Source organism: Vicugna pacos, chromosome 17 (assembly GCF_048564905.1).
Source record: "Vicugna pacos chromosome 17, VicPac4, whole genome shotgun sequence".
Lineage (NCBI taxonomy): Eukaryota > Metazoa > Chordata > Mammalia > Artiodactyla > Camelidae > Vicugna > Vicugna pacos.
Window position 1 is genome coordinate 32,947,790 of NC_133003.1, and position 21,152 is coordinate 32,968,941.

The following is a 21,152-nucleotide window of genomic DNA, read 5'->3' on the forward strand; positions in this document are numbered from 1 at the left end:
TGAGGCCCTGGCAGTACGGAACGGTCAGCTTATTTGACTTGATAGGTTCTGCTAGGAACGGTCTTGGCCCTAAATGAGCCTTTAGGAAAAACAAACAAACAAGCAGCATTTATCGAATGCATTTGGAGCATCGACTTCTTATAAGATGTGTGTCAGCCATGTTAGGTTTATATTAGCTACCCTTTTAAGAAAAGCACTGCCGTAAAATTTGACCTTTTTCTCGAGTAATTTCGAATTTCTCAGGAATGTCACCGGTATTTAATTGAAATTAGACAAGATCCTAAAATACCGTCTGCCCCATTTACTTGAGTCCCACAGTGAGGGTCTGTTTATAGGGACTCACTCCGTTTGCGCCCCTTCCTGTGGTCAGCCTGTCGTCTTTAGGCCTCGTGCTGTGTGATTCCCCCTCCTCGGCCCCTAACTTCAGGATGAGTTGCTCGGCTTTCCCCCTACATACGGCATTTTCACTGGAATAAAGAGAAACAATTGTGTCTAAGTTTTACTCTCTAGTGGTTACTGAAGGAAGACTTTCTGATACATAGTTTATGGAGTAAGTGCTTCTTCCCTTTTAACGTTCAGAGCTCTAAACGGCCCAGGAAGGGATGTTCCTAGTGGAGCTGGTAAGAGCCCCCATCAATGGATTCTTCCTGCGGCACGAAACCTGGGGGCCTGTCGACTGTTCACGTCACCTGCTTGCCCCTCAGTTACACACTGGAGGGCACGGTTGACACTTCTTCCTTCTGGTGGAAATTGCACCACCAACTTACACTTTTGGGGCCTGGAATATATGCTTCTAGCTAAGGAAAAAAAAAAAGATCATAAGAATTTTTAACTTATCAAATGCTACACAGCCTGTGATTATGCTAATGGTCCAGATTGCTGTTTTACTGGCATTGGTGTTTTTTGATGAATGACAGGAAAACCTGTTACTGAGATTCCTCCATTTCTGGTTGCTGTTTTGGTCTGTAGACACATTCCTTAACCCAGCGGAGGGCTGTCCAGGGTAGAAGAAAACGATTTGATGTGTTATTAGCCGAGCACAAAAACAAAACCAGGGAAAAGGAATCGATTCGCCATCTGGACTCTCAGCAACCAACACAGCTTCTCAGGGACCCGCATCCCGCCCCTCCTAGGACTTCGCAGGAGCCACACCCAAACTCTCACGGAGTGATTCCTTCTGAATCGAAGCCTTTCGTAGCCAGTAAACCTAAACCTCACACCCCCAGTCTTCCAAGGTAAGCCAAGTCCTCCAGCTCTGTCTCCCTCCTTCGGAGAACAGGCATGCAGACGTTGCAACATCCCAGAATATTAGGATGACAGGGACCTCTATCAGGCTCGCTTTGGGAAGAGAAGATATTTTTCTAATTGGGTTTTATTTTAAGGAAAAAAAGGAAAATTTGTTCATCAGTAAGTTGTAACCAGGGCTCTTCATGGCCACATGCAAGCAGCAGAGTGAGGTCGAATTACCCGCTCCACCCCCGCTCAACGTGCTGCTGAGCAGGACATCCCGGTGAGCAGGGCTGAAGCTCGGGTCCTGCCTGCAGGTTAGAAACGGGAACATTACACGTGGCTCTGGCAGCAATTTCCCATCCATTTGTCTCGCTTCTTGCAAGATACAGCAGTTGGGGGTTCTTCCTGAGGAAAGGCATCCAGCCTGAGTTTTTACAGCATCCATTTGTCAACATGTTTTTCCATTCATTCATTCAGGACTGTGGCCTAAGCCTGTGTTAGGCATTTTAGCTGTGTAGTCAGCAGTGGATCAGAGTGTTTTACCAAGAACTTAGACACACCCCCTTGGAGACAGTGATGGTGGGCAGAATATATATGTATGTATGTGCTTGTATGTTTAACTGAGTTGAAGGAAGGGGCTTTGTACCCACTTTCCAGAGAGAAGGGAAAGAGAAAGGCATAGAGAATGAGGATCTTGGGCAGCGAGGGCTTCTGCTGAGGAATGTGCCAGCCCTTGGTTGCTGTGACTTAATTAACCTTTTACCCTCACATGTGTGATCTTTGAAATGATCTCATGAAGGGTAGAAGGGCCTCCCTCATGGAAACGGAGTGTGTGCCTGAGCCTCTCCCAGCACGAGCCCCCTGAGTTCTGAGCAGTGCGTGGAGGAGCGATCAGAGGAGGCGCCAGATTGTGTCTAGCCCAGGCCCTCGATTCTTTAGCAAGTCCCCTTTCTTTAGCTGTCTTTTCATGAAAGTTTCTCCGGCCATAGAAAAGTAAGCTCAGTTCTAGAAACACCAGGTCTTTGTATCTGTTGGGAAAGCACACGACTGTCCTTAAGTAACAGGCTCTGGGCGTTCCACGTTCAGTTGGAAAGCTGCCTTGTTTTATCACTGCCTGCCTCTCTTGGGTAGTTTTAGAGAACGTTACCGATCACCTCACCTGTTGCCTTAGTAATCCAACTCCAGGTGAAATTAGCAGAGGAATCGAAGAAAGAATTCTCTTAAATTCCACGTATATGTCACCTTCTTTGGGGAGACTAGGAGGAGGACCAGGTGGCTCTGAAAAGCAGTAGTCACAAGTTGGCTGTGGTTAGAGCTGGCAGACAGCCCCATTTGACATCGTGCACTGGGGAGAGAGGGTCCTTCACTCCCAGGCCCTGGATCAGTGTCTGTCTCCCCAGCGCTGGGGGTGGAGCCCCGCCCTCCCCTGGTGGTTTTGGATACATTGTTCTATCTGACTTAAGGCAGCTGATTCCCAGACATGTGATGTGATCTGATTGGTGCTGCCCTTTCTACTCACCAAAGGCCTCCAGGCTGCCCTGCTCAGCAAGGTGGGAGTGCCCCCATTGACCCTCCTCCAGTCCATGAATCTCCACACCCTCCCCTGCCTGCCACTGAGCCAGCTTCTCGGTTATCCAGTGAGGAGGGAGAAGGCGATGACAAAGAAGAGTCTGTTGAAAAACTGGACTGTCATTATTCAGGTCATCATCCTCAGCCAGCATCTGTAAGTTCCTCATCCACCCCTGCGCCGACCCTCCCCACACAGCAGGGACAGGCCACTGCAGGGTGGCGTGCCAGGGACTGCGGCATGCCGGCCCATCCCTGCGCCCGCCTGTCCGTCCGCGGGGGACACGGGGCAGGTTGCGAGCGCCACTCAGGGCAGGGTCTACCCCCCTCCCACCCGCGGCAGCGCGCTGTCCGGCGGCCCCCCTGCTGCTCCCGCTCTCGTCCCCCAGCACGCAGGGCTCGGCGCTGTCACACGCTCAGGCTTCGCCGCCCGCGGTCCTCAGTAGGCGCTGTCTGTCCTGGCCGCTCCTTCCCGGGCCGCGCGCCGCCGTCGGAGTTCGCCAGCCCGAGCGGTGTGCTGTCTCTCTTGCAGTTTTGCACATTCGGGAGCCGGCAGATTGGAAGAGGCTATTACGTGTTTGACTCCAGGTGGAACCGGCTTCGCTGCGCCCTCAACCTCATGGTGGAGAAGCATCTGAATGCGCAGCTGTGGAAGTGAGTGCCCAGCTCTGCACCCGTGGGGGCCGGTGGGGGCGGACTTGGCCCAGTGCGCTGCATCCTCTTTATTTCTTCTGGGCCTAATTTCATGAAGATACTAGTTTCTGAAATGACGACATGGCCTTTGACCAGCCGTGAGAGGAAGCACCCTCATTATTCATTGTCTCCCACTTGCAGCAAATGTGTCTTGTTCTCGGGACCGGGGTTTCCGGCCAAGGGAGTCCCATGTGGACGAACCTCACGTTCTGGGTGGGAGAGAAACACAAAAGCCATTGAGCAGAAAATCAACATTGTAGCTTTCCATACGGGAGCTCTCGGAAACATACTCGTATCTGACATTTACAGAGGCTGACTGCAGGCCAGGCCACTTGTTAGATGTTGGATTCGCACAGTGCACCGTGTCCAGTGACCTTGACTATTCCTGTTTTACAAATCATGAAACTCAGAAACAGGTCATACAGCAAGTTAGTGGTAGAGCGCTGGGATATGGACCCTCCTAAGGGCTGGGATGGGAAAATAACAAGCCAGAGGGATTCAGGGCCTCTCTGAAGGGACCCTTCAACTGAGATGATGGATGAGAAAGTGCAGCCCCGGGCTGGCAGGGAGGAGTGCGTTCCAGGCAGAAAGCACCATACATGTGAAGGTCTTGAGTCAGAAAAGAATGCAGCTTGTTTGAGAAGGAGCAGGAAAGTGAGCCTGGTACCAAAGGAGATCCTAGAGGCCAGCAGGGGTCAGATGACACTGCATTTGACTGAAGGCAGTGGGGAGCCACTGAGGGTTCTAGGGAGAGGAGCCCTTTGCTCTGATTTACAGTTTAAGATAGGATCATCATCTTGTGTGGCATTATGCATGCTTGTGTTTCCCAAATGTGATTTTAAAAAGTAGAGGAAGAGTTTCGTGGCCTGAAAGGTTTATTAGCTCAGCCTTTCCGATAGTAAAATGGTTTTTGTTACTGCAGGACTTCTCAGAGCCTTTACTGGGCACTGTCTACTGTAGCTCTCAAAGCAGGGAATGTCATGTATAGTGTGGACCATCTCCCAAGCTTTTTTACCTGGGAACTTCTTTTAGAGGAGCATCTTGGGGATTAGTGTTTGATGGAACCTACTTTTGGAAATACTGAGCTTTGCTAAAGGAGGCTGTCCAGTAATCCATAGTCACCCCAAATCCTCCATTGGGGTATCATTTACTAGTGCCTCCTTGATTGGACTCTGCGGGCATATCAACTGGCCTCTCTGCTTTGGTTTCCTGATAAAGTCAGAGGAGGCTGATCAGAGACCACGGACAGTCCACAATCCAAAGAACCATCTCCATGATCGCTAATAGGACTTGCAGGTTTTCACTGAGAAAAGCAGCCCCCCAGCAGTGCTGTTCGGGCTCTCTGTTTCCCATTTCTCCCTGGTTCTTACTAGATGAGATCCTTGGTAAAGGAGCAGCGTCCTGGCCCAGAGGCCGACTTGGGCAGTGGTGCGTTGGGATTCTTGTGTGTTGAGGGGGATGGTCTTTCCACATCAGAAAACCTTAAGATGCGTGAAGCCTCAGCTTCTTACCTGACTACCTGGTGGGACCTGGAGAGTACGCTGAGCTCAATTTTGGATACATGTGCTCCCAGGATTTTTGTCCTGGTGAATTGATAACTGGTTTATGGCCAGCAGTTTGGGTGAAGAGTTTTGGGTCCTAGTGGTTTGTGTGGGGAGGTTTCAAACACTTTGTGTGATGAGCGTCTGAAGAAGCAGGGTCCTGAGGTGGACCCCGCTGTCTGTCTCTGTGACACGCTGAGGGCCGTAGCAGTCACTTGCTCCCAGCGAGGAGGAAACCATTCCTTTCTGCTAACACACCCTTTGGTTTTGACAGAGTCAGTTCAACAGAGACCGACAGGCTGGCATATGGCCTGGGGCAGATGGGAACTTGGAGAGAGGTGCCAGGCCAGGAGCTTGAGAAAAGAAATGCTCCAGACACTGGAGTCAGGGGCTGGTGCAGGCAGCCCTGGAGATGTGCTGGCAGTGGCTCGGCCCTTCTCAGCCAGGGGAGGACTGATCCTCAGGTGGTGCCTATGAGGCACTCAAGGGCACTGTCGAACTGGCCCGGGTCCCATCCTCTGGCTCACCAAGTCCTCCCTTCCGGGAAGAGCCCCAGGTCGGGCAGCACTCCTCGCAGGCCGGACCCTCTGGTTCCTTACTGTGGTTAGTCTGGGGACAAGCAGAGGCGGGATGTGAGTCTGACAGTGAGCTCGGTCACCCTTTGGCGTGTGCATCTTGGGATGGCAGTGACGGTAGACCAGCCCTTCCTCTGGAGCACGGCCGTGACCCAAAAGGCTGTTTCCCGGCTCCTGTGGGTTCTGTCAGCTGCGTGTGCGCTGGGATGGGGACCACTGTTGCCCGTCCACGAAGGAGAGGTTGGGATGGGCATCGAAGGGGTTTTGGGTTTTGGTTGTTTTTTTCTAGTATGATTTTTTTTAGATTATAATAAAACCACTTGGCGAGAAAGGGAAAAACTAATATAAAGAGGTATGCAGCGAAAAATTTGAGTCCCCCGACCTCCACACAGCTGTGTCCCTCCCACTGTCCACACACACAAGTGGTTTTAGTAGTTGCTTATGTCTCTGTGAGTTCATTTATGCAAAAGAAGTCAGTGTGAGTCCATGTTCTTCCTTTGCCTCTTCCTTATGTGAAAGGTAACAAATAACTTAAAAGTGTTTTAAAGAAGAACCAGTCGTGTCCAGAGGGATCCAGGTCCCCGCCCCTCTTGGAGCCTTTCCTTTTCCCCGGGATCTGCTTCCCGCAGCCTGGCCTTTCGGCTCAGTCTTCCTAAGCCACCTGGTGGCCACCAGAAGCCACTGCGCCCAGGGAGCAGGAGCCCCCGCGCTGTTCGGAGCAGGGCTTCCCACAGGTGCCAGTGCCCGGGAATTGCCTGGCGATCTTGTTGAGAGGCACACTCTGAAGGGACCAGGGGGCACGGCGTGGGTTCAGACACTCAGCATTTCTAATCGGCCTCTCAGGCGATGTCAGCGCTGGTCCTCCCCGAGTAGCCTGAGGACAGAGCCGGCTTCTCTACCTTGGCTTCGCATTGGAACCTCCTGGAGAGATTTAGAAGTCGCTACTGCCTGGACCCCGCCCTCAGCGACGCTGGGGTGGTCCGTCTGGGCGTGGCTCAGCCTCCACCGGCCATGCTGATGTGCAGCCAAGTTGGGGGCATGGACTTAGGTGTAGAGCTGCACTCCGAATGGGGGTTTTAGGCTGGCACATGAGTTGGTGTAGCTACTGTCTTTTATTAGTAACTGTAGATCTTCTTAAGAAGCCTGTGGAGGGCATTCTGGGCCAGCTCTCTCACGTGAAGGGGTCCTTGCTGGGGGGACCGGAGCCCTAGCCAGGCCCGCCACAGGGAGTCAGGAGAGGGCAGCCTTGGCACTGACTTCCCAGTCAGATCATTTTCTGTTTTGCCACCTTGGTGTTAATTATGCCCTCGGGGTTTTTGAAACTTTGCTGCCGGCACATGTTTAAAATCAGAGCTAAAATAAAAGTGAGGTCCCCCTGGTTTGACTGTTGGAATACCTACCTTACCCAGGCAGTACTAACGGAATGCATTATTAGAACACAGTGACGGAGAATCCCTGGGATCTGGGGGCTTCGTTCCCTTGTACAGTCACTCAGGCCAGGAGCAGGGGCCTGGCAGTTGTTAATAATTAGCTGTGCCCTTTTTTTTCTCCTTCATTCACGAGTTCTTTCAGCGTTTGAGGGCGCCCTGTATTCCAGGCACTGTGCTGGGCACTGGGGCTGCAGGGTCAGTCAGGTGTGGGTCACACCATCTGCAGAAACGCTAGACAGTGGTCAGCAAGTGATCACACAGTAAAACTACCAGCATCCTCCGAAGTGTGAAACTAAGCAGGTCAGGATGGTCAGGTCAGCACAGATTTTCTAAGAGTGATGATGGGCTGGAATGGAAGGTTGCGGGGGAGCTGGGGAGAAGTGCGGTAGGCTGAAGATACACAGAATCGCACGTCATGGCCTATTCTAGGAACTTGAGGAGGACCAGTGGCCGCAAGTGGGGGACTGGAGGGGTGGCCGGGAGTGGCCATGTGAACCCACGCAGTAGCAGTGGGTGAGCACATGGCCGGACAGACCGTTATTCTGAGAGCCCGGGAAGGGCACTGAGAATTTGAAGGGGAGGTGAGCCTTCATGTGGCCCAGCGTCTCAGAGTGACCCCTCTGACCAAGGGTGTGCTCCGTGCCAGGGGTGAGTCCTTCTGAAAGCTCCCCCGAAGGGCCACGGCAGGCGTTACTCATTGCCCGCTTCCGTTTTGCAGGAAAATCCCACCAGTGCCCAGTACATCACCCGTCTCCACACGTGTTCCTCATCGGACAAACTCTGTGCCGACGTCACAGTGTGGGGTCAGCTGTGTGGCAGCAGCCACCGTGTCTCCATCCCCCGTCCTGCTCGCGTCCACCTGCATCTCCCCCAACAGCAAATCGGTACCAGCTCATGGAACCACACTGAATGCACAGCCCGCCGCCTCGGGGGCGCTGGATCCGGTGTGCAGTATGCAGTCCAGACAAGTGCCCTCCTCCTCCTCCTCCCCCTCCACGCCCTCAGGCCTGTCCTCCGTGCCCTCCTCCCCCATGTCCAGGAAACCTCAGAAGTTGAAATCCAGCAAGTCTTTAAGGCCCAAGGAGTCTTCTGGTCACAGCGCTAACTGTCACAACGCCAGTAGCAGTAGCAGCGGCGGCTCAGGAAAGAAACGCAAAAACGCTTCCCCGCTGTTACTTCCCTCCTCCTCCTCCTCCTCCTCCTGCTCTTCTCATTCCATGGAGTCTGTTAGGAAAAACTGCGTGGCTCACTCGGGGCCTCCCCACCCCGCAGCGGTCGCGTCCTCGCACGGCCTTGGCCTCAACTGCGTGGCCCACAGAGCGAACTCGGTGAACGCCCGGCACGACCCGGCGGGGAGGGGCCCCCCTGGCGGGAGCCCGGCCGAGCCCATCAAGAGGATGAGCGTGGTGGTGAGCAGCAGCGACTCCACGCTCTGCCTCGGCCCGCTCGTCCACCAGGCCAGCGAGCTGCCCGTCAGCTCGCACGGCGGCTACCCGCACGCGCACACGCCCCTGGACAAGCTCGTAGGAAAGAAAAGAAAGTGCTCGCCCGGCTCGAGCAGCATCGGTGGTGGCGGTGGTGGCGGCGGCGGCGGCGGCAGCAGCAAACCGAGCAAGGTTGCCAAACTGTCAGCCATGAACCACGTGCACGTGAAACACCCGGGTCCCAGCGCGGGGACCCCAGGACTGACGAACAGTTCCCTCCTCCATCAGGTAGGACACGGACTGGGAGCCCCGTGGGGAGGCCCGCTGCCTCTCCCCTGAGATCTTGCGCCAGCTCGGAGATCAGTGTGGTCCGGGTGGTGGGTTTGCCTGTAAGCAAGTGTCCGGCTTTGTGGTGTCTTTTTAAAAAAGGAGGAATTCATGGCCATGTGAAGGTCAAACAGGCTCCTCTCTGCCAGACTCTCTGATGACCTGGAAGATGCTCCTGGGTGAGGAAGCCATGCGAGCGCATCCTGGCAGCCAGGGCTGCGGGGCGGCCCAGCCCTCCCCGCCGGCAGCAAGCGTGGTCCCGGGCGGACGGCGTGCGTCCCGGGACGCTGTTCAGGAAGGAAGCGGGCGTGTTTCCTGGAGAGCAGTGCTTTAGTGTGCTTTTCTGAAGAAAGGGAGGCTAAAAATCAAACTCATCTAGAAAGGGGTGATTTAAATTGGAAAAAGAAAGAGCTTTTCATATTTTTCCCATCAAAGAATTTCAGATTTGCTGGTTAATTCTCTCCCTGTATCGTCTCCTCCCTGTTCTCCACGGAGGCAGGAGAGCAGCATTCTTTTTCCGGGCAGAGCAGACGACGAAGGTCTCGTTTAAGTGAACAGATTGAAAAGAAACCTGCGCGTGGCCCGTCCGTAGAGGGGCCGCCGATGGTGTCGGGTCGCGGCTGGCCGTGGTTTTCTCTCTCGGCTCGCGTCTTCCCTCTCCCCGCCTTCCACCTGCTGCCTTTTCCTCCTGACCTTCTCTCCAGAAGCCGCTTGCTCCAGCTTCCTTTCTTTCCCGTCCAGCTCCTCTCTCATCTTGTCGTTGCGTCCAGCAGGATACCTCCTCTCCTGGCTTACGAGCAGGAAGGGCAGCCGCGACACCCTCAGAGCCCTGATTTAAAGCGTGAGGCTCTTTTTTGTTTTGTTTTTTTTATCTCCCTCATCTGTAGAGCTTAAATGCCAGGTTAGAACTTTTTCAGAGCATATCAAGATGTTTCTTGCTGTGATACAGTTTCCCCTCCAGTGTCGGTGTGAATTAATACTCAGTGCCAAAGGTATGGGGAAGGTAATTATCCACGAGGTCAGGTAGCAACTGCTTAAGGTTTTTGGAGGGGCCACAAATACACATGGGCTATTTGTGTGTCATTTGGGTCTTTGAACAGGGGTTCCTGGGCAAGTGAAAACTGTTTGGTTTGTAGTTATTATAGGTTATGAGGAGCCTAAAAATGCAGTGCGAACACCGCAAGCATCCATCCCTTATGAACTGCCTTCTGAGTGTGGTTTCCTGATTCACGTGCACCCCGGGAGGGATGTTCCGCTGCCCTGTGATGCCCACGTCTGCATTGCTGTCTCCACGTAGAACTGGCCGCAGACCTTACTGCCCACAAGTGATAGGAAGGAGAGGAGGAGGCTGGGGGTGGGCGCAGCAGAGAGGATCAGTGCCTGTGAACCCCTGGGGAGGGGGAGCCCCGTCCACATGGAGCAGCTGCTCCCAGAGACTTGTTACCAGTTTCTCAGAGAAACTGCAGATCGGGACTGACATGAGGGATCTGACCATTTTCCAAAGCTCTGTAGTTTTTGTTGTGTTTTTCAGTCTGGTGTAGCCTACATATCTGTCGGCTCAGTCTGTCGTAAGCTACCAGTTTGCCCCCTCTGATTTCCGCCGTCTAGGGGGCCAGGCCCCACTAGGGCGAACAGCCTAAGTTTGGGTTCTTTTCCGTAGAAACGTCAAGTTTGTCTTTGGGAAAGGCCCCCTCCGTGCGGTGGAGCGTTGCTATGGTGTGCAGGTCCTGGGTGCCTGTGGCTATAGATCAGAGGATGGGTGACCACGCCAAAGAGTGTTGCGTGTGGGTTTTTTTTTTTTTTTGCAATCATGTATCTGCAAGAGGCATCCCATAGCTTTCCTCAGTATCCCACAGGGACCCGCGACTACAAAATGCTGGGAAGGATCCTGCTCTTCGCGCAGCAGGGACCGCTGCTCGCTGTTCCCCTTGGAGCTGGTTGTAGAGAGAGATCACTGAGCTGGTTGACATGCCCTCAACGAGGGAATCTGTGGGACCTGCTGGGGAACCTGGGAGACGGGGCTGGGTGGCGCCCCGTCTTTTCGTGACCTCTGCCACCAAGGACTGAAAACTAGCTCACCATGGGGACAGCGGAGGCAGAGTTCCCTCCGCCCGGCACGGGCACTGCCTTGGGTGTGAGTTTTCACACCTGTGTGTGCTGGCCCATTTGACCTTGTTCCCTTCTCAGCTGACAACCTGGAATGCCTTCAAGGAAACAGCAGCAGTAGATAAAACTGAAAGGCAAACACGGGAACCTCTTCTCTAAGCTGGAAAGCTGGCCTGCATCTCTTCTGGGCAGTTTTCTAAAAGCCAGTCTTTTAGAATGATCGTGCCCAAGGGCAGTGAAGGCGTTTGAAAGCTAAGGCCAGACCTGGGAGCTGCCTGCTCCTGGCGTCACCCCATCGGCGGAGACATGAGTGGCGAGTGGCCTTGGGAACACCTTGTTTAGAGCCAGGGCGGGCCGGGTACAGCCGCTTACTTACCTTTCCTTGTCTCCCCACCCCCTCTTTTTTGAAAGCCAAAGGCGCGTCCCTGACAGCTGAAAGTAGCACGGGGAGGAGTATCTGGACACTTTTGACGACAAGTTACACCTCCACTCAGCACTCTGGACGCCACGATGCCTTTGAGTCTGTTTTCCCAACCTCCTGTGGGCCTCGAGGGTAGGACTCTGCCGGGCTGTTGTTTTCCCGAGGATGTCCCCGAAGCTCTGTCTGTAGCAGTGAGTACTTGTAAAGGACCCTGGGTCGAGTTCAGCCACCCGGTTGCTTTATCAGTGTTAAAGGGGTCTGGACCGCGCGCTCCGATCCATGGGAAGCTCCCGCCTCGCTGTCGAACCTGCAGTGTATCTCGGAGTCCCTCTTGGAGGAGGTTGGCTGGGCACAGAATGTCTTGGCGAGAGCGAGACGGTAGACTTTCCTCCCTCCCTCCCTCCTCTCCCCTCCCTGGCTCTTTTCTCACCCTGTCGTCTGTCGGTCCCTCTCCAGCTGTCAGGCACCTGACCTGGAGACACCTCCCCAGGGGGCGCGCAGAGCTGCACCCCGAGCAGCCCTCTCGAGGAAGGGCATCTGCTGGTGGCTTTCTGTAGCAGTGTGCCGGGAGTGGGATTCGGACGGTAGCGCGAGGCGCCCTGAGGAAAGCGCCTGTGTCTGTGCTCAGCCTTGGCAAGTAATTTGGGATCAGAAGCCGTCAAGTTTGTCACGTACAGACAGGTTTAAAGCCATTGATGCCCAGAGAGCAAGTATTTTAGAGGCTAACTTTTCATGGTACAAGAGCAATTCTGTGTGATTTTTGTTTGTTTTTAAAAAGAAAATGCAAATACAGTTTTGATAATGGAAAGCCAAATTTCGGTTGGGGGGTGGATAAAATCACTGTAGGGGGAAGATACTTTCCAAGATTTCCAAAGAGATGGAATTTTTTTTGACTTTTAAGTGTTCACGTTACACAGTCTGCCACTAGGCTGGTTGTCCTGCCCAGTCTTGTGTTTTTTAAAAAAAAATTGCCTTTGTAAAATCAAGTAATTAGGTTGCGGCGCAAACTGTCATTCACAGAGTCATCGACACACTTAAATGTTTCCAAGGCACTCTGCATTTTATCCTCAGCCTCTTCTTTCGGATACAGTCCTGGGACTAAAACATTTCCGCTTGGAGTACTCCGTGTGTTGCGTGTCTCCACGCCCCTTCCTGCACGACACATGTCGCTGTGGGTGCCGTCGGGGTGGGGAGCCGACACCCAGGGAGGGGCGGGGGTGAGCGTGTACACGTCCCCTCGCGGTAGTGATGTGACGCGCGCCTGGCCCCTGACATACCTTCTTTCAGGGGACTGACGCCTGCCGTCTCCCTGAGAGCTCTGGGGACCCTCCAGGGTGTTTTTTTCTAGTACCCCGCCCCGAAGAAAGACCCTGAGAGGAGAAGACACCATTGCTTGAGAAGGTATCGTTGAATTTGGGGGATGAGCTGGAGCTTTTTAACACATGATTCCACCACCGCAGCTCCTGAAAGGAGAACCAGGCACTTCTGCTTAGAAGACACAGAGTTGCCGAACACGGGGTAAACTTCCCAAGGCTCTGAGCGTCGCTCCAGGCAGGGCTGGGACAGAGCCAGTCAGTGCATCCATTTTCCTTACAGTTCTTGGGTTACAGACATCAGTTTCAGGGAATTTCAAGTCAACAGCAGGTAGAGTGAATAAATACTTGGTTACCAGCCTAATAATGTGAATCGCTACAGAATTCTTCTTCTTATGTGAGATAAGAAAAACTTCATGCAGATACTTTAGCTATAAATTGATGTAAGATACTGATTTTGTTTTTAAAGGAAGGGGAGGACAGTATCTTGTTCACTTATTATGCAATCAATCAGTAAATGTTTTCTAAATGATACTGTAAGAGAGCTTGTAAGCAGAGAGCTTGGATGGGCCAGTTTGGTGTAGTTAGGAGAAATCAGTCTGGTTGCTCCATCCCAGCAGAGGGAGAGAAAGGAGGTAAGGGGGAATCAGAACGTACTTCGTTGATTCCTTGGTGACAAGTGCAATGGGGTCGGGGTAGAATTTATTCTCAGAGCCAAGGGGACTTGATGGTTATAAAGTTGCTTTTAGCGACGGAATTTATAGACAGATCATGTTGTTCCAGAAGATGTGAATGAGATCCGCGATAGCAGGTTGATTCAGAATCATGTAGATAACTTAGATTAGCACGTCCTGATCATCTGGTTTCTTAGACTGAGGTTTTAACTGAATTTCATTATTGTCTCCCGGTCGTACACGGAGCATCGGGAATAGGAAATTAGCCATTTTGGATTCTGCCTGCCACAAACAGACCTATTCTAAACAGTGCTATTAAATTTTAGACTGTTGTTCAAATATTTTATTTTCTCCTACAGCGACTTTTTATGACGACGAACAATTAAGACCATTTAAAACATGGGAGTACAAGTATTTTTTTGAATTAAATTAACTTGCAGAAACCAAATTTGCAGTGGTTGGGTTGTTTCTAGACAGACTTTGGTATCAATTTAAAACCAAGATAATTTTTTATATTCTTTCCAATAGAATTTCACAACAACTCCTGCAGTTTTCTTAACCTACAAAAAAAAAAAAAAGTGCTGCAATGATGAACAAAGAATTATACAAAACCTACTTTTGTATCTTTATTTTGGAATTTCTTGTTCTATTATAAATATGGAAGTATCCCTATTTCAGAAGACATATTTTGTTAAAAATGAATTGTACATATTTAAATATGTATTTTTGCACAGGTCTTTTTTTCTGATATCCTGTTTTGGTACAATTGAGATCATCTAGTATTTATTTATTAATTAATAAAAGTAAATACCTTTTTATAATTTGAAGTGGTTCACTGCCAAGCCAATAGTTCTAGAACCTGCCTCCTTTACAGTTTAAGGGATGCGTCTGTTCTGTGAAAGCCTTTGTCCCTTTCCATGTCTCGGGAGTGGATTCATACAGATGAAGTGGGCATTGCTTCCCCCTAGTTGCCTGATTTCCTGATAGACTACATGTAATAAATGACACACTGCTTTTCCTTCGTTAGTGTTGTGCGTGTGAGCGTGTGTGCGCGTGCGCGCGCGCCCGTGTGTGTGTGTGTGTGTGTGTGTGTGTGTGTGTGTGCACCCTGAGCACGTGTGTTAGTACGTGATGTGATGAAAACAAATGGAAAAAAACTGAAAGTGCCTGAACCTAGTTTTAAGCTTAGACACATACTTTAAAAAGACTTGAATGTTCAGTTGAACTTTTGGAGTTTGCTTTTTCCACCTAAATATTGTTAACTAAAATTTTAAGAGGAGGAGTTGAAAACCACCAAATGCTGGTCATTTTATAAGGTATTTTAAAATGAAGACCTTTTGGGTCACAGTAATTCAACTGGTGATGGATTGCCCGGTGGCACCAAGGGTTAATACATCTTCTTGTCAGCCAGCAACTTAACAAAATGCGTCCGTTTTGTTACTCACTCGTGAAACGCAGAGTTTAAAATAGAATATTTAAAATATTTTGTATTCCAAAAATATAATACAAAGTACCTCTGAGAACACTGAAAAACAATGTATAATTGAAAAATGTAACTTATAAAGGCAGCTGTCTTCCTGCAAGAGTTCTGTTGCCAAGGAATTTCTTAGTATCTCTCATTCTGTCCTGCGGGGGGGAGAAATTGGGCTTTGGAAGATGATTGTTTAAAGTTTTATTGTTTAGCAGAAAATAATCATTTTTGCATTTTGTGCAGAACCTTTTACATTTTCAGATCATTAAATGAGCACTACATACTGTCAGTGTGAATGTAGGGCCTTGAAAGCATTTTGCTGTTTTGTTTTTTTTTTTTTGAGCTTGGTTATAAGAGCAATCTCCTGTGTTAAAATGTGTGAATAGTTTGATCATTTGTACACATAATCAAGAACATCTCAGCTGGACTCTGTGTTGGCTGCTGTATAGAACATGAACAAATGTCAAGGGATAGAAAATTACTTTGGATATTTAAAAGAGAAGAAATATATAGTCTATTTGTTTTGTAACAAGTTTCTGTAAATAAAATAATTTATACTATTTATAAGAAAAAGTTGTGCTTTGCTTTATGAGAAATTAGTCTGTGGAACAAACATGTTACAAACGGGCAATAAAACTAGGACTTCTCAATAAATGAGGTTGGCTGCATGAAATGCTTCACCTGTTTCTGCCTCGTTGTCATACTACGCCCCTCTCCATCTGGTCTGCCATTTCTTCGTTTGTGGCCTCAGACACCCCTGTGAAGTGCCTTCCTTCAGCTTCCCTTTCGTACAAGCTAAAACCTTCTAAAGGCTTAGGATGTTTCTGTTCCTGGGCACACAAAGCTGTGCCTCGGATAGATTAATAACCGTGTGAACACGACTGTATTCTTGCCCTGTACGTTTGTCAACAAAGGGAGGTTGACAGATGGAGAAATACGTTCTCTTCGTACTTGCTAATCTATAGATTTGATGGCATGCGGTCGGTTTCGATTAGAGGTAACTTTTTTTTTATCCAGAGCTGGTCAGATTCCTTCCTTGCTTTTACCGGCCTCCCTCACTGGCAGTACAAGTGCGTTGTGGTATCATCCGGAGCACAACAGTCTTTGATCTCTAGAAATCGGGCCGGTTTTACCATTTGCAAATCATTCTTGTAAATTACAAATAATCGTTGCTCCTGAAAATAATACGGGATGCAGCTGATTTGTGTATTGGAGAAAACAGCCATCCGTTGCATGAAGGACTTGCCATTCGTCCGTAGACCCACCGACTACTCAGCGCATTCTGAAGAAGTTCCCCCTCTGCAGATAAGTCTTTCCACCTCTGATGTCCTCCTTAAACTTCCCAGGAAAAGGTTCCACCAGTCTCTGACCCTTTTTACTTCTATTCCCTTGCAGGTCGCCCGGCCACGGATAGCCAGAGACTATCCCACTTCACGGAATAGGGGGCTGGCAGGTTTTGGATCTTGGCTCGTGGGAGCTGAGCAGCAGGAGGGCAGGGTAAGATCATTCCAGGCAGAGGGAGCAAGCACCCTGGGCTAGCAGCGGGGTGAGGCATGCAGACTGGAGGATGACACTGGGTGAGCTTGCTGAAGAGGGGCGGAGGGGCTGATAGGGTTGGAGAAGTTGGCACCAGGTTGTCAAGGGCCTGAAGTGTCACTAGGTCTGCATCCTCAGGAACACACGGTTTTAACCCCATGTAACTATCAGAGCCCAGAGATGTTCATGGTCCAGTCCCAGCACAGTGCAGCTGCCACAAGTTAAAGCCATTCAGATCTTTACTGGCGATTGTGGAAGATCAAAGAGGCACTTAACTCCCTCTCCCTGTTTCTGGCATTTTTACTCTTGCCTCAGACTGTCTTTAGCCCCCCCACCCCACCCCCAAGCCCTAATCCCAAAGCTCTGCTCTAGACCCCACCTGAGGTCCTCCCCCTTCTCACCCACTCCTCCTCCCCAAGTCCTCGCTTCCCAGTAAGAAACTCCTCCTTCTTTTTCTAGTGGGAACAAAACTAGCCTCTCACCCTGGAAGGCTGTGATTCTTGGCACCTGTTAAACTCACTTTCCCAACCAGAGCCTATGGACCAAAGGTGACACCAACGGAGGGTCTCTTCCAGGGGAGGGTGAGCGTATCAGCCAAAGGAAAAGGTTTCAGGGGAAGGGGAGAATCGAACACTTAAAGTTTAATGAAATTTTAAAATCCCCATCACATAGGGCCCTCCAGTAACTATGAGGACACAGCGGACAGGAGAGAACCTTGGGACAGAAAGTTACCAAGCTGTTGCAGTAATCGAGGTAAGAGCTATTAAGTTTTCCACACTGAGGTGATGACCATGTGGATAAGGAGGGGGAGTGATTCCAGAGAGCTTTTAAAGGTGCAACACACGGAACTTGAGGTCTCATCATGTTGCACGTTAAGGGGAAGAGTGAGCCTGAGATAAGCCACAGATTGCAGCCTCGCCAAGCTGGTCGAGGAGCCTTCAGGGAGCTTAGGCTATGGTGGTAGAGACGGGAAAAGACACTGGGATGAGTGTGAGTTGCTGGGGGGAGACTCAGGTGTGGTGTGCCCAGCGGCTGTACGAGGAGCCTGGAGCTCAAGAGAGAGGTCTGAGCCTCAAGCAGAGTTGGAGGGTTATCTTTCACTGAGGAGGAACTGCTAAAAAGGGGGGTGTCTGGCCTCAGGCCCCACGGGCAGGGGGTAATGCCAGGCTTTGAATTCAGGATTGTCCTCAGTGACGCTTAATCTTTTTTTTCTCCCCCTTCCATAGAGTCTCAGAATCTCATGAAAGAAATCACGGGTTCTCTCTGACAGAGACACAGGCACCACATCTTACGTTCTATTTCCAGGAGTTCACAAACCTCAAGCCCATCTCCGTGGCCCAGAGGGAGAAGACGGCCCAAGCCGAGACCCTGGAGAAGAGCGTGTTTTGGTGAAGACAGACGGAGAAGAGTGAAAAGTCAGATCGAGGGAGGCAGGGCAGGATGAGGTTGGTTTAGACAATTGACTCCATCTTAATTGTCAACCCTATCAACCTGCTTATTTTTTTTTTCCCTCCTGCTTCTTTCTCCAGGATAATTGGAACAACAGGTATGAACTGACATGAAAAGTTAGAAGAACTTGGGCAGGGAGACTGGTGAAAAATTTAAAGTATGAGGGAGGGTGTGGCCTAGTGGTGGCCTAGCCAGGGTGTTCAGGGAAGAACTGGCAGCCGCCACGTCATGTGTGCAGGCAGCCCAGTGACGTGTGTTTGCAGTTACCCCCCTGTTCCGAGCCTCCTTCCAGGTCTCTTGTCTATGGTCAGACAAGTTGTGATTTGTCGGGAGTCATCCACGTTCAATTTGATACGGCCAGCAGTGAAGGTTAACGTACACGGGGGACCCAGAGCTAGGACGGGGGCACAGCACGTCTCGGAGCAGGGCAGGGAACAACGGAACAGGACGGGAAGGTCGGAGTGGCGGTCCCGGTCTCACTGTCAGAGGCAGCGCTGTTCAGAGGTGCTTGTGATGCCCGGGTCCTGGCCGGAGCCGGGGCCGTGGAGGGAAAGGGTGGTGCAGTGGAGGCGGCGGCGCCGGGCTGGTGCGCAGCATGTCCGCGGCAGAGGCGTTAGGGCCGAGAGGGAGCCGGAGCCGGCTGCCCGGGGGTGCAGCGAACAGGATGGAGCAGCCGGGAGGTCCGAGGGCAGCGAGCGCAGCGGGCTGGTACTGCTTTGAAGAGGAGGTACCTTGAACGAGGCTGGTCACATTCACAGCCAGGAGAGGCAGAGAGGGAGCGAGGGAGTGGGGGACAGTGGACTTCGTATTGGCCCCAAGTTAATGAGCTGTAGATGAATGAAGGGCCTCTAACCCAGAGGATCCCGAGAAAAGTAGAGTCCTCAGAACCAAGTATAGAGTTTTACCAGTATTGATAATCCGCGCACAGATCCTTTGGAAAATCAGGTCTTGGGTAACTCCTGACAGAGGGCTGATATGACTGTGAGGGCGCCACCTACCGGCAGCCTTGACCAAGTGGTTACCTGCCCGAGGCGGTCTCCGTCATTGCCGGACTGCAGGCTGGTCATTCACTGGCAAATTGTAAATCGTTTGCTTTCATACATCCCATCTGCCCGGAGAAAATTATGCCATTACAGGAGGTTTCTGAATGACAAGAGGGAAGCCTCCCCCTTGACCACATACTCCAAGGTTACAATGGCCTGGACCAAACTGGTACACCTTCTTAATGTCCTTTGTAGATCTTCAGAAACTGGGAAATAATGCAGACTCATGGCTCTGTGGTTTGGAAACCCAAACCAGTGATGATTAGAGCCTTGCCTGTTTCCCAGACAGGGATCTAACTTCACTTCCCCAGAGCCGTCGTGGGGGTATGAGGGTTGTTACTAACAACTACAAGTTTGTGTAGCATTAGGAACATGGATTGTCACAGCCCTTCTCCGCGCCCCCCGAAACCCCATAATCAGGGGGACAGAGCACATCTCAGGTATCAACTGTTAATCCGCTTTAAAAATAGGTTTGAAACAGCATCAAGGATTAATGTGGAATTAATTACACAACTGACTGGCTAACGACCTTACATCAATCCATGGCTGCGGACGCCTGGTCAGGGCACTGAAGACGAAGTGTGTTCAGTCATGAAATCTTAAGTGCGTGTCGCGTGTGTGCTCGGTGAGCGGCCGAGGTGGGCAGCCTTTTAGCCATTGGGTTATTAAGCAGACACTTACTGCTGAAAGTGGTTTAGACAGTACTTGCGTTCCTAAGACGACTGCTAAGTAAACAAGTGATGTAAAGCTGTTTTAACACAGGAAGCGGCCAGAACGTGACAGAGCTCGCTTGTATTTTCTCTCACTGGAGAAATCTGACACACAAATTTTACTGAAGTAAGCTATTGGCATGATTGCCTTAAAAAATAATCACAAGATAGTTCACTCGCATGACTCCCTTTTGTCCTTGGAGAGTGTAGTATGAGTGACTAGTGTTGATAAAAGCGACAAGTCACCAACTTCAATAAAAGTACTCACCAGGAATGAAGAGGGACTAACCACAATTAAGTGTTTTAACTCTAAGTCACGTAACAAAGGAAACCATCACTTGATGATCCTCTTACTTTCATATCATGATGTGACCTTCATGGTTAAAACCAGAATATTAAGTCAAGACTTGAATGCTTCGGGTAGGTTCTTCCACGTGACTAACGGAGGCTGCTGGCCGTCAACCCCCGGGGTACAGTATGGGGGGAGGCATGTACCAGGTCACGTGCAGTGGGCCAGGCAGGCAGTGTCAGGTGACGGCGGCCGGCTGAGCCAGGCCCTGCCGCGGGAGACTTGCTAGCCTTTCAGCAGCGCTGGGAGTGTGAGCCCGGAGCTAACCTGATGTGTCCGTTTTTTCCAGAGAAGCTAGCTAGTAGGTGATGTTTGAATTATCTTTCAGGTTTTAGACAGCAAGCATAATTTTTTTTTTCTTAAAAGCGTATGGCGAGGGGTGGTGGGGAACAACAGTTGTAGCCCATTAGGGACCAGTCTGCAGCTCTGCAGCATCAGGAAGCCTCCCTTGGCATCCTGACCTTTGATTTTTCTGAGCCTTTTGTCTCCCCCAACTGTGGGAAAAAGGTGCCTGGACTTAAAATGTTACTGATGAGCCTTTTATCAGATTTAAAATCCTCTGTCAAAAAGCTGATAACCAAGGTTTGTTAAATTCAGTGAGATCAAATACCAAAAAGATTCCAAAAATGCTACTGTCTGACAAAGCGCGGCTTGGGTGTAACGACAGCAGCCTTCTACCCACGCGCCTCCGTGCACTAAGCAGCGCAGGTGCCAGCGTGCTGCTAGGCAGTTTGTAAGGGTTTCGTACAGTGAACCTCATAATTAGCCCGACTGCGACTCCAGTTCACAGCCGAGGGTACACGCAGAAGGAAGGAGTGTCTCCCAGGGTCAGATGGCTGGGATGAGGAGGGCCGGGCCCAGAACTTTGTTCTTCCAGCTGCAGTGCCCGGTGCTCTTTGTCCTCCACCACGTGGCCTCGTTAAAGAGAGAGGTGTTAAGTCCCAAACTGACCCTTTGAAGCTTACCATAAAGACTCGGGTTCTGTACTAAAAATGGCATATGCATGGGACTAAATATGGAGAATATTCATCAAAATGTGAACGTGCACGACCTCGGTAGGGTAGGATGACAAGGGAAATCCACTGTAGTGTCTTGATTTCTTTTGTAATGAGCATACATTCTTTTCCAGAAAGAGGAGGAGAAACTTGCCTGCCTCACCTCAGAACTATATTTGTTTATTCATCATGAGGTAAGTTATTCAATTAGCCCTTTATCTGTAGTCCTGGAGTTTCCCTTGCACTGGGAACGAACAGCATCTCTTACCTGTTGTCCTCCTCTATGTATTTTAGGCATT

The 21,152-nt window shown here is 50.7% G+C and overlaps 1 protein-coding gene across 16 annotated transcripts in view; it reads left to right on the forward strand.

The window, feature by feature from the left end:
• Window positions 1-21,152, forward strand: part of ATXN7 (ataxin 7) — a 136,997-nt gene that overhangs the window by 111,785 nt on the left and 4,060 nt on the right. For 8 of the 16 annotated variants that reach the window (XM_072941609.1, XM_072941610.1, XM_072941601.1 and 5 more), the window contains 6 exons: window positions 970-1,235; window positions 2,755-2,953; window positions 3,329-3,450; window positions 7,754-17,060; window positions 17,613-17,752; window positions 20,988-21,047. In XM_072941609.1, coding sequence (XP_072797710.1) covers window positions 970-1,235; window positions 2,755-2,953; window positions 3,329-3,450; window positions 7,754-8,798 — 1,632 coding nt within the window. In that variant the 3' untranslated portion in view covers window positions 8,799-17,060; window positions 17,613-17,752; window positions 20,988-21,047. Of the gene's footprint in view, window positions 1-969; window positions 1,236-2,754; window positions 2,954-3,328; window positions 3,451-7,753; window positions 17,061-17,533; window positions 17,753-20,987; window positions 21,048-21,152 lie in introns of all 16 variants that reach the window. The other 8 variants (XM_072941615.1, XM_072941614.1, XM_072941607.1 and 5 more) reach the window with 7 other exon arrangements.